This window comes from Heterocephalus glaber, unplaced genomic scaffold (assembly GCF_053883595.1).
Source record: "Heterocephalus glaber isolate CG9 unplaced genomic scaffold, H.glaber_assembly_v1.0 deba00001004, whole genome shotgun sequence".
Taxonomy (NCBI): Eukaryota; Metazoa; Chordata; class Mammalia; order Rodentia; family Bathyergidae; genus Heterocephalus; species Heterocephalus glaber.
In genome coordinates, this window is record NW_028258179.1 from 4,710,636 (window position 1) to 4,723,181 (window position 12,546).

Below are 12,546 nucleotides of genomic sequence, written 5' to 3' on the forward strand. Positions count from 1 at the left end.
GGTGACCAGTGCCCTGAAAAGTGTCCCCAATCTTTGGGATCTCTCCCACCTGGCTTCTTCAGGATGCCTTGCTCAAATGGTGTGAGACAAAGGACAGGATCTGTGAGAAAGAGCTTCAGGTTAAAAGGGCTCTAGTGTGGTTAATTATTGTCCACTTTAATTAGTTTAAGTCTTGGTTCTAAAGGGTATAGAAATACCTGAAGGAGCCAGGCTTGGTCACACATGCCTGTAATCCCAGCATCCTGGGAAGCTGAGGCAGGAGGATCGAAAGTTCAAGCCCAGCCTGGTGAATTCGGTGAGTTAGGGAGAACTTGCGTCAAAATTAAAAATAAAAAGGGCTGGGATGGCAGCTCAGTGCGAAGGCCCTGGGTTCAATCCCCAGTGCTGCCAACAAAACAGAACATGACACAACACAACACCCAAAGGGTGAGAGGGGAGGGAAAGCTTTGCAGAAGCTGGCTGAGGACTGGTAGGAAGCAGAGGTGTCAGGGGTGGGGTTACCCCGGTGTCCACGGGGCCTGGGGCTACTGCCCAGGCCTGGGCTTCAGGTGGCCAAGCCAGGATGCAGTGTGATGTGGGGCCAAGGGCGGCGGGGGGGGGGGGGCTACCACTCGAGGCCCCGGGTTCCGCCCAGCAAGCGGGCAGTGCAGCCACTTCCCCAGGGGCCCTGGGGGCTGAGGTCACCGACTGCAGCCTCTCAGCCTGCCGGCCAGCTGGGGACAGGTTCTATTTCCAGGTGAGGTGATGGGCTCCAGCCGCAGGCAGATGGGGAGCCCTGCCCACCAGGCTGCACTGCCCTGCTATGCTGGGGCCCGAGGGAAACTTGTTCTGTTCTTTTTTTTTTTTTGGTACCGGGGATTGAACTCGGGTCCTTGCGCTTGCACAGCAGGTGGTGAAACCACTGAGCTAAATCCCCGGCCCATTTGTTCCGTTCTTAAAATGAACACTACCGGGTATGGTAGCACACACCTGTAGTCCCGGCACAGGAGGCTGAGGCAGGAGGAGCCCAAGTTCGAGGCCAGCCTGTGTAATTTAGCGACTTAGTGAGATTCTGTCTCCAAATAACATAAAAAGGACCGCCCTGGATTCAGTCCCCACACAAGACAAAAACACAAAGACTTCTGTGGTGGCTGCAGCAGTGGCGGAGGACTTCTAGACCCGAGGCCTGAGAGCAAGCCCTGGAAACGTTAGCCCGGAGACATGCTCTGGGCAGATGCTACCCACAGATGCTGCCATTGTCTGCTGCTGCTGCTGGGGCAGTCCCGAGGGACCTCCTGGCGCATTAGTGTCTAGAAAGCTAACTTCCTGGTGACTCTGGTGGCTGACATGTGCGATGCCCTTCCCCTGGCTCCCCAGGTCCCACCAGGAAAATCTTTTCTTTTGTTTTTGAGGCAGGGTCTCACTCTGTAGTTCAGGCTGGCCTTGAACTATGTAGCCCAGACTGGCCTCCAACTCATGGCGACCCTCCTGCCTCAGCCTCCTGAGTGCTGGGATCACAGGCATGCATTCAAATCCCAGGGCTGCCTTTTCCCAGTTGTATGATTGGGCAAAGCCTGTGGCTCAGCTTCTCTCTCTGTAAAGTGGGGATATGGAGAAGCCTCCTAGGATTCAAAAGGCCTAACTCGTGCTAGGAACTGAGGGGAGCACACAGTAGCCTTTCAAAGCGCTGGGGTTGCACCACCTGTGTCCCTCAGAGGGGCAGGTCTTTGGGGTCCACCCCGTGGCTGTGCCCTTGGAACAACTCTGCTTGGAGCTGCCTGCCTCTTTCAACATTTTTTTGACAGGTCTCACTATATAGCCCATGGTGGCCTTGAACTTGAGATCCTCCTGCGTTAGGATGACAAGTGTGCACCTCCACCCTAGGTTTCCCTTCCATCTCGTCTGGTCAGGCCCCTCCTGGCCCTCGAGTCTGCTCTGGTCTCTGGAGTTGTTGGAGCCTGAGTCAGCCAGGGCTCTGCTCCTGACCTGGGGCCACGTTGCTGGTGTCCTTGAACAGACAAAACCCCCATTCTGGGCCCAGAATCTCCTTCCCATCCCCTCCACATGCAGGGCCGCTGGCATACCTGGTGGGGGGTGAGTGGCTTCCTCGCCTACAGTGCAGTCGTAACACAAGACCAAACCCAGGGGGATCCTACCACTGAGCAACGTCACCCCCTGCCCTTTTTAGTTTTTTATTCCAAGACAAGGTCTCAGTAAGTGGCCCAGGCTGCACTCGACTCAAATCTGCAACCCTCCTGCCTCAGTTTCCCTCAAGATTATAAGCGTGTACCACTGGGCTCAGCTATCTGGCTCACTCTCTCTCTCTCTGTCTCTCTCAGAGCTTCTGAATTGAGCTGTATCCCCAGTCCTTTTTAAATTTTGAGACAAGGTTTCCCTAAGTTACCCATGTGGGACTGGAACTTGTGATCCTCCTGTCTCAGCCTCCCAGACTGCTGGGATTCTGAGTGTGTGCCACTATGCCAGGCTTTAAGGACTTTCTTGACTCTCTCCCTGCTTTGAGAGCTGTCTCGTTTCATGCAGAGCCCCTTGGATCATTTCTCTTTTCTCACTTGCTCTGCAGGTCCCTGCAGCACATTGCATTTTCCCTCCCCAACGCCCCTGACCCGGATGCAGCCTTGTTCAAGTGCAGTGGTGACCTCTGGAGAATATTCTGGAACATGGCTTCACATCTTGAAAATCTTAAACGAGGACACACTAACATATCATGTGGGGCCCAGAGGAGACTGATTACTACAAGGTGATTGACATTTTGGGGTCTCAAAAATGGCTCCTAGCCCAGGGCTTTGTGTCCCAGCACACTGGGGCCCTGTGACCGTCCCGGCCAGGGTGGGCACAGCCATGCTGTTCTTCTCTCCTCAGCAAAGTGCAGATCCTCAGGCCTTGCCAGCGGCCCCGTGAGTGGGAGGCCTGGTCAGTGCCCCTAACAGCAAGCGAATGACACAGCTAGTGGTCAGCAAACGTCAGCCTCCAGGCCTGGCCCTCTTGGAGGGGCCTTTGCATGGGCAGGAGCTGAAGACCGCCAGGGCATGGCTTTCCTCTGAGACTTCACAGGAGTCTGCAGAAAGGTGCGCCTGGCCTTGGCAGCCCTGGCCAGGGCCGCTTCCCTGGTCAGGCCACATCTGGTTTGGAGATTCTTCTTCAGAGCTGTTCGAGGGAGCTGGGTGCAGGGGAGCACGCCTGTAATCCCAGCCCTTGGGAGGCTGAGGCAGGAAGATGGTAAGTTCAAGCCCAGCCTGGGCAACTTAGCCACTTAGTGAGACCTTGTGTTTTTTTTGGTACCGGAGATCGAACTCGGGTCCTTGCGCTTCCACAGCAGGCGGCGAAATCACTGAGCTAAATCCCCGACTGAGACCTTGTTTAAAAAAGAAAAAATAATTTTGTTAAAGGCTGGAGATACAGCTCAATGTGAATGTCCTGGGTTCAATCTACTATTGCGAAAAACAAAACAGTGCAAGGAAATTGTTCATATGAGCAAGCACCCCGGTGAGAAATCCTCCACTTGTCTGGAGAGGTTTTCGTCATCCACCCAGATCTAGAAGATCTAGAACCAACAGACCTTGTGCCGGTCCAGGTCAGAGACCTTTGCTGCCTTGTGCTGGTGAGATCCCAGGGGTACAGGGGTCCCCCTTCTTGTTTGGTCTGACTGTGATGTCTTCTCTTTTTTCTTCGAGACAGGGTCTCGCTGTGTAGCCCAGGCTGGCCTCGAACTCGGGGCAATCCTCCTGCCTCAGCCTGAGTACTGGGATCACAGGCGTGCGCCCCCCACACCGGGCTGACTGTGATGTTTTCAAGCTCCTCAGTCCTGCTCTGTTCCTCGTCGGTCCTCTGCTCTCTGGCTCCCTGGCTTCTTAGCACATGGAGGAGCAGAGTCCTCATGCCAGGCCGTTTCTGGATCTGGGACCAGGACCGTCCAGACTTCTTCCGAAACAGATGCCCGTCTTTCCGGGGAGAGAGTAGGAACCGGACTAGTGTGGCTGGCATGGCTGTTTGTCCAGAATTTTTCTGGTTCTAGCACTGAAAACTGCATCCTGAGAATCCTGCTGTCCTGGCAAACGGGGACTGGCGCCATCCAGTGTGCACTCTGCTTTGGTAGGAGGGTGAGCAAGCCCTGGTTGCTTGTGTGGCAATGACCTTCCATCATCTTCTTTTCTTTTCTTTCTTTCTTTCTTTCTTTTTTTTGAGACAGGGCCTGGCTCAAATTCACTATGAAGTCTAGGCTGGTAGGGAACTCTCAGTGATCCTCCTGCCTCAGTCTCCTGAGTGCTGGGAGTGCAGTTGTGTGCCACCAGGGCCAGCTAATCCTATGTCTTCTATTCCCGAACAAGGGGTGACAGCTTCTCTGTCAGGGGATAGGAAGGTGGAAAAGACCCACTTGAGACTATAGGAGAGAGAGCAGCCCGGGGAGGCAATGCACCTCCTCCCTCAGTGCCAGGCTCACTGCCTGGTGCTGGCATGGTGAGGACACAGACCCTCTGCCTGGGCCTGCCATGCTCCCTCATGGGCCAGGTGGCAGGAAGGAGAGGTGGTGGTGGCTGTGCTGGTGGCTGCTGACTGTCCCCAGCCCGCACCTTCCCCACCACAGCCAGGTGTGGCCCACCCCTCGCCCACACAGCCAGAGCTTGGAAAAGCACCCCAGAGCTCAGCTATGCCAACTGGTTTGGAGCCGTGAGGAAGGGTGCAGGAAGAGAGCCAGGGAACGGCACAGGATTCCTGGAGATGCGGGAGGCTGGCATGACGGCCTGGGTTGCCTCCCCCAGCCTCCTTTCCTCATCTGGCGTGTGGGCTGTCTAGGCCTTGGCACCAGCCAGGGACAGGCGTCGAAGGTCCAGAGCTGTTCTCCACCCTCTCCTGCCAGGCGGGAGCTGCCCGGGTGTCTGGGCCTGGCCAGGTCCCTGCAGGCCGGGCAGGCTGGGGCGTGCCGGGAGGCAGCTCGGGGTGGTGGTGGTGGCTCTTACACAACCCTGGCTCTGCTCGAGAGGCGGGAGGGTTGAAAGGTGCCTGGCAGCTCCCCAGGGCCTGACACTAGGCAGGGAAACCACAGCCCGAAACTCCCGGGTTTCTCAAGGGCGGGAGGCGGGAGTTTTTGAGGCCTGCTCTGCCGCGGCTGTCTCCTTCCTTGGAGGCTGAGGGGCTGCCAAGCCTGTCGGGCACTGGGTCACAGGCTCCTGGACACTCAACGGGGCCACAGAACATGGGAAGCTTCCGCTGACAGCATTGCTCCTTTGTCCAGAGTCCTGCAAACATCGCAAGCCCAACCGCTTAGGTGCAGATGGTGGTGGGGAGAGGGAGGCTGAGAACACCAGTTGCCTAGATTCTATTTTCAGCACTTTTCTGAGTATTAACTCATTCAGTTCCCTTTGAGGCAGGAACCGGGATGTGGTCTCCAGCTTTTAAAGCTGAAGCAGCTGCCCGGTTTCACACCATGAGTGTGGGATTTGAACCCTGGGAAGCTTTAACCCAAGTATGTGTTTTACTTGGGAAATCAGGGAGAACCAAGGCCTGAGGAATACACTGGTGTGGGCCAAGGCTGCCCAAGTGCCCATGAGGCTGGGCAGGGACAGGCCTGTGGGCTGGCTGGAGAGGGGCCGGAAGCCCAGGGCTGTTCCTGAGACAAGTCCCCAAACTCAAACCTGCCTGTGGCCATGCGCCCCGGCTGGGAGCTCACCTCAGGCTGGGAACAGACCTGCACCAGCTCCTCCCAAGAGGCAGGTTCGAAGGCCAAGCATGCAGTGTCCGTGCTGCCTATGAGCATTCACGAATGGAGACCACAGGGGACAGGAGGGACAGCCAAACTAGTCACCTGTCACCAGAGGAAGGCAGTAACTCCAGCAGTCGCGGGATGCCACATGGCGTCCTCCTGTAGCCCCGACCACTTTGCTCTCCTCTAACAAGGAAGGTTCCTCCATTCCAGGATTTCAGCCCCAGCTCCGCCCCTGAGCGCTCGGTTATCACCTAGGCTCTGGCATACTGACTGGAGGAAAGGAGGGTGCCACCCACGTATTGATTTTCAGTTGTTTTTGACCTACAAAAGCATCCATTTACATGGTTCAACCCCATCCGAAATTGTTGTACCTCCCTATAATAAACGGAAGTGCCCGAAACCTGAGCACAGGCCTCGACACCACCCGCACAGCAGGTGCTCAGTAAATGCTTGGTGGACGCCAGGGGTGGTTCCGGCTCCAGGCGGGCACAAGCTTTCCCCACCCACTCGTGGCCAGGCCAGCTGCACAGGACAAGGTCAGGCAAAGCAGCTCCTCGAGGGAAATTCACATTCATCCCGCTCCTCACCACCGCAGAATCCGGGACAGACTCCGCGGTCGTCTGCAGTGGACACCGAGCGCTCGCTGCGCCTGGGCTCTGCAGCCGCCAACCCAGGACTGCCTGGAGTAAGGGATACTGCCGCAGGTAGAAGGCGCTGTCCCTGCGGGTGACGGTGACGTACGGGCCCCCCACCCCTCCGAGAACGGCACAAAGGCGGGTCAGGGCGGCGGGCGAGCCATCCTTCCCAGTCGTGCAGGGCGGGTCCTGGGTCCACGGGCGTTGGGTGAGGGACGAACAAAGAGTCGCACGTGTAGTCCCCGGGGACCCCACGGTGAGGGCCCCCAGGGTAGGCGCGTGCCCGAGCCCGGCGAAGCCCATTTGCAGCCATCGGGGGCGCCGCGCTGTCGGGGGGCGAGCGCGGGGCCCTGCTCAGCACCTGCCCCACGTTTTTCAGGCCAAAGGACAGGGAGCTCAGGCTTGTCCTCAAAGGAAAAGGTACTGGGCAAAGCCCAACAGGGCAGCGGCCCACATGGCACGTGTCCGCGGGGGTGCGGGCGCTAAGCGTGCGGGGTAGGGACCGCGGAAGGGGGCCACGTGGGTAGCGCCACGGACCCGCGCTCCTCCTTCCCGCGGGGAAAGCGCGTGCTAAGCCCCGCAAGGGGCCGCGCGGTGGGGATGACAGGCTCGCTCGTGACCCAAAGAACCCGAGAAAGGCGACTCAGTCTCTCTGTTGGCCTCGACTTAAAGCTTTGCTAGACTTGGCATCCGCCCGGCCACCTCGGTTCCCAACTCCAGGTTTTCCCCATTTCCAGAACAGCGGCCCCAGTAGACAGGCGGCAGGAATGGCCAATGGCAGGGCGCAAAGCGTCAACTTTGTGTTCGCCCGCCACTCTCAGCCAATGAGCACTCGTTTTTCTGGAGTCCCGCCTTCCGCGTCGGGCGCCCCCTTCTGGCCACTCGGGAATGGACCGTGTCTGTCGCCATTTTGTGTGTGGCACCGGTATATATATATTTTTTTGTGGAATTTCTTCCTACCTATTCTATTCTTTCTTTCCACAGAGCAAATTTCTTAGTTCAATAGCCAAGTGCAGTGGCGATAAAGAGAGCATAGTATGTAGTTTGGGGCGGACTGTGTGGGTTGTAGCGCCACGTCACGCCACGTTCGCAGAGTCCGACGCCATCTTGAGTGTGGCGTTTCCCTGGTTCTCTCCTCAGGGCTCCGCGTGGTTCCTTAAATGGCTCACCCAATTTGAAGGAGCCCCCAAGGACTCTCCCAGCTGGCCAAAGGGACAATGATTCCCTCTAATAACTCCGCAGTATTCATGTTCCCTTCGAAGCCCCCAATTGTGATGAGCGGGGTGCCCTCGATGGCGGGGCGCGCCTCCAAAAGGAGGCTTCCTGAGGCTGTCGCGACGGCGGGGACCGCGCGGGGCGGAAGCTGGCCAGTACTGGGTAGCGGGGACCGCTACTAGGTGCGCTGCCCTGGGACTGCCCCGCTCGAGGGCTCGGATATCGAGTCCCCTCGGAGCATGGTCCCCGAGCGTGTGCCTGGCACGGTGGCCGCTCGTCGTCTGTTTGGACGCCGGGCCACCGGGTCCTTTCCCGCGGAATCGGGGAGCCTGGGTCTGCGGGTGGGGGCGGACGGGGCAGCCCAGGCACGCGGGTCTCAGCCTCGTGACCTCGGCGCTCGTCGTGGACTTACGTCCACTTGTACCAAGACAACTCCAGCACCAAGGTGCCCAGGCGCGGAGCTGGGCACCGCCCGGGGCAAGCGCGGCCCAGCACCCCGTCCCCTCCCCCTCGCTGGCAGCCGTCGTGCCCGAGGAGTTGGGGAAGAGGGAGGCGGGGGCTGGGCGGGCAGCTTTGCCGCGCTTTGGCTCTGCGTCAGCAGCCCCAGCAAAACAGTGGCGGGAGCGCGCCCTAAGCACGCGCGCGCCTCCGCCCCCGCACCCTCGGCGCCGGCGCCGAGACCCGGCAAACTTAGACCCTGAATGACAGTGCGGCTGGCGACTGCGCAGCGCGGGCAATGTCGAGGCACTGCCGCTTTAAGCACGCTTGTCCATTGTTCGGAGTCGAGCCAATGAGCGAACGTCCGCTCCCTCCACTCAGCCAATAGCGCTCATGCAAAGGCTACCGAGCGCCGCCCACTAATCTATATTAAAGGTTCTGGCGCCGCGTGAGTCCCCCACTGGCGGCTCTGAAAAGCCATCTTTGCATTGTTCCTGACCCGGCTCCTCGCTCGCCGCAGCCACCTCCGCCGCGCGCCTCCGCCGCGGACTCCGGCAGCTGTCTTGCCAGAGTCCCCGAACTCTCGCTTTCCTTTTCACCCGCTGCACCGGACTACCAGCGAGCCCCACCATGTCAGACGCGGCCGTGGACACCAGCTCCGAGATCACCACCAAGGTGAGCCGGACGCCGCCCGTCCCCTCGGGGTCCTCGCGCCGCCGCCGGAGCGGTGTTGGGCACGCGTCCGCTGGGCCGTCCGGAGCCCGCCTGGGGCCGATTCCGCCCAGAGACCTACGGCCGCCCGCTCTTTATGCGCGGGGGAGGGGGCGGGAAGCGCTCCAGGCACCGCGATGCCCGTCCGGGAGTGGGCCGGGGCGTGCGCGGAGGCCGGGCCGCGGCCCCCGGAACTTGTCCGCGCGAAGTCGCAGCGGCGGCGGGGGAGGAGCGGGGCCGGCTTGGGGCTCGCGGGCCGGTGCGGCGCACGGGAATAACTTTGGAAGTCGAGCGCTCTGGGATCGGAAGTGAGGGCGCGTGTGCGGGCGCGGGCTGCCGCGGGAAGTGGCGGCGGACGCCCCCCGTACGCGCTGTTCTTTGTTCGGCGCTGTCGCGGGCATTCGCGCGCTGCCGAGAGCCGCTGTGGTTTCTGCGGACCGAGCCGCGGCGGGGCGGGTGGTGCGGCGGTCGGGAGATAGGCAGCGGGCTGGAGACGTGGGTGCTCTGCGCCCCGGGCACCCTCGAGGGAGCGTGGCGGCCGCTGCAGGCGTTCTCCGCGGACCCGGCCTGGCCCGGAGGCGGCCCACGCGCCCGGGAGGAGGAAGCGGAAAGGGAGGCGGCGCGCGGAGCACCCGGCGCCCCCGGCCTTAGCCCGCGTCCCGCGCGCCCCTGCCACCCGCTCCGCGCCGGAGCCGCCCGGGGAGCCCCCGCCTTCGGCGGCAGCGCAGCGCTTCGCACTCCGCCTGCTCGCTAGCAGCCTTGCGGCCGTGGTCTGCACCCCTCGAGCCTCCGCCGGGCCTGGCGCGAGTCACCTTGGTGTCTCCTTAGCTCGAGTGCCCCTGGCGTCACCTTCGCCTCTCCCTGGGGCGATTCCCCGGGCGGAGCGAGTGTCGTCTCTGGAGGGGTTTTCGCAGTCCCCTGTGGGCCGCTCTGGGCATCGGCTTGGGGACCTCCCCACCCCACCACGCTCTCTGCTCTTCTCCGGGCGAATTCCCGCGCGGCGCGGGGCCCAGGGGAGCGCGCCGCCGCCGGTCTGGGAATCGAAACACCCGCCCAGAGCGGCCTCCCGCGGAACCTGGCCGCCAAATGCGGAGGCGCGGGCGGCGCGTCCGGCCGGCGGGGGGCGCGCCGCAGGGAGAACATTGCCCTCAGGAGCCGAGCCTCCGAGGCCCTCTGCGCTCGGCCGGCGAGCCACGTGCTCCCTGCGCGCGGTGCGTGGCGAGGCCCGCGCGCCCAGGCCGCCGGGTGGGGGGGTGCGCCTGCGCGCCGCGACCTCCCCGCCCCCACCCGCTCCCCGGGGCTGTGGCCGCCAGGGGGCGGGAGCGGGCGGCCCCGCGGCCCGGAGTGCAGGAGCGACGCGACCCGACCGACAGGTGCCCGGAGCTCGGCCGGCCGGGCAGTGAACCGGGTTCCGTGGGCGTCGGTGGCGGGCCGAGGCGGGAAAAGTTTCGGCGATGCGGCTCTTGGAGCAGTGGTGCGCGCCGGCTGGGCCAAAGGCGCCCTGGGTGAAGAAACCGGGTTGTCCGGTTCCCCTCGTCGGCCAGCTGTCCGTGTGGACGGTGTTACCGAGCCGCCAGGGCCTGGTCGCCCTGCGCCCCAGGCTAGGCGCGGCCGCACCGCCCTCCCGTGTTTGTTTACGGCCGCCCGCCGCTGCTCCACCGGGGGAGGGCGGGGCTGGGCCGGCCCAGGGTGCTGCCCGAGGCCACTGGCCCGAGTGGCCCGTCCGCCCGGCCCGACAGGTTCGGCCCCGGCCCCTCGGTGCGCCCCCAGCGTGCGTGTGTGCGGGCTGGGAGAGCGGGAATCCGCCCCGAGGCCTCCTGCCCCGTGTAACAGGTGATCCGGGCTTGGGGCAGAACTGGCCTGCGGCGCGAGCTGCTCCACCCGCTCTGGGTCCTTCCTGACCCGATCGCTTCCCGCTTCCCCACCAAAGGACCTAAAGGAGAAGAAGGAGGTTGTAGAAGAGGCGGAGAACGGAAGAGACGCCCCTGCTAATGGCAACGCCGTGAGTGTCCCGCTCTCTGACTCAGACTGGGCTTGGCCGAGCCGGCTGCGCGGCGTCAGTGTTTCCGCGGGAACAGGGAGGGTGGCCGCGGCGTCCTCGGCAGGGGCTGAGGGCCGTGTGTTCTGTGGCAGAACGAGGAGAACGGCGAGCAGGAGGCAGACAACGAGGTAGACGAAGAGGAGGAGGAAGGCGGGGAGGAAGAGGAGGAGGAGGAGGAAGGTGATGGTGAGTAGTCGGGTCTGGCTCCGCACCTGCGCAGTGGAGCTGGGGCTGAGCCCCGCGCCCCAGACCGGCAGGCCAGCCTTCGGGGCGCTCTCCTCGATGAACCCGGTCACCTTAGATTCCCACCTTGTTGGGGAGGAAGCAGGGGCAGGCTGGGGACATTCCCCGGACGTGTCGCAGCCCCCTGGCAGGTGGGTAGCATGGCTCACCCGGTCTTGAATCCTCCAGGTGAGGAAGAGGACGGAGATGAAGATGAGGAGGCAGAGGCAGCTACGGGCAAGCGGGCAGCTGAGGATGACGAGGTAGGTCCCCCTCCGGCCCTTTAGGCTTGTCAGCTGAAGCTCTCCTTGGGGACAGTGTTGCTGGCAGAGTGGGAAGGGGTCATGGGGCTGGTGCTGGGGTCCTGACTCCCCCGAAGGAGCCAGGAGGTCCCGCCAGGGCTGTGACACTCCTTCCTCTCTGCCCAGGATGACGACGTTGACACCAAGAAGCAGAAAACCGATGAGGATGACTAGACAGCAAAAAAGGAAAAGTTAAACTAAAAAAAGGCCACCGTGACCTATTCACCCTCCACTTCCCGTCTCAGAATCTAAACGTGGTCACCTTCGAGTAGAGAGGCCGCCGCCCGCCCACCGGGCAGCGCCCCCTGCAGACAGCTCTCCACCGCCTACCCAAAACCACAACGCGAATTCGCCACAGGGGAGGAGAAAACCAAAACTTCCAAGGCCCTGCTTTTTTTCTTAAAAGTACTTTAAAAAGGAAAATTTGTTTGTATTTTTTATTTACATTTTATATTTTTGTACATATTGTTAGGGGTCAGCCAGTTTTGATGATCCGGATGACCAAACCAGCCTTCGGAGCATTCTCTGTCCCACTTCCGACTTTACTTGTGGTGTGACCATGTTCATTATAATCTCAAAGGAGAAAAAAAACCTTGTAAAAAAAGCAAAAACAACAACAAAAAAACAATCTTATTCCGAGCATTCCAGTAACTTTTTTTGTGTATGTACTTAGCTGTACTATAAGTAGTTGGTTTGTATGAGATGGTTAAAAAGGCCAAAGATAAAAGGTTTCTTTTTTTTCCCTTTTTTTGTCTATGAAGTTGCTGTTTATTTTTTTTGGCCTGTTTGATGTATGTGTGAAACAATGTTGTCCAACAATAAACCGGAATTTTATTTTGCTGAGTTGTTCTAACAACGCTGTCTCAAGAGTGGTTTTTCTGGGTTTCAGTTTCTTAAGGGCTCTGGGGAAAGGGTTGGGGGGGAATCTGTTGGGGGGCTGAAGATGCTTTTTGTGTTTTTGTTTTTGGTACCAGGGATCGGACTCGGGTCCTTGCACTTGATAGCAGGCAGTGAAACCACTGAGCTAAATCCCCGGCCCTTGAAGATGCTTTTTGAGGGGGGCACAGGGTCTGGTGTGGGTTGTTGGGGACTGAGCTGCAGCTGGCTTTTTCTTTTTTAGATAGTCTCACTGTAGCCCAGGCTGGCCTCAAACCTTTCTGTTATCGTCCTGCCTCAGCCTCTCGAGTACAGGGATTACAGGGATGTGGCACCAAGCTTAACCATGCAGCTGGCTGCTTAGCACAGGTTGGGGTGCTGGGCGCTGGAGAGGAATTAGGGGGC

At 60.6% G+C, this 12,546-nt stretch overlaps 1 protein-coding gene across 1 annotated transcript; it reads left to right on the forward strand.

The window, feature by feature from the left end:
- Positions 1 to 6,113: 6,113 nt before the first annotated feature.
- Ptma (prothymosin alpha) lies at positions 6,114 to 12,121 on the forward strand. The gene is made up of 6 exons (XM_004868053.2): positions 6,114 to 6,405; positions 8,425 to 8,664; positions 10,631 to 10,702; positions 10,834 to 10,927; positions 11,153 to 11,226; positions 11,392 to 12,121. The coding sequence occupies exons 2-6, from the start codon at positions 8,620 to 8,622 to the stop codon at positions 11,437 to 11,439; spliced, it is 333 nt and encodes a 110-aa protein (XP_004868110.1). The 5' UTR covers positions 6,114 to 6,405; positions 8,425 to 8,619; the 3' UTR covers positions 11,440 to 12,121.
- The last annotated feature ends 425 nt before the right edge of the window (positions 12,122 to 12,546 follow it).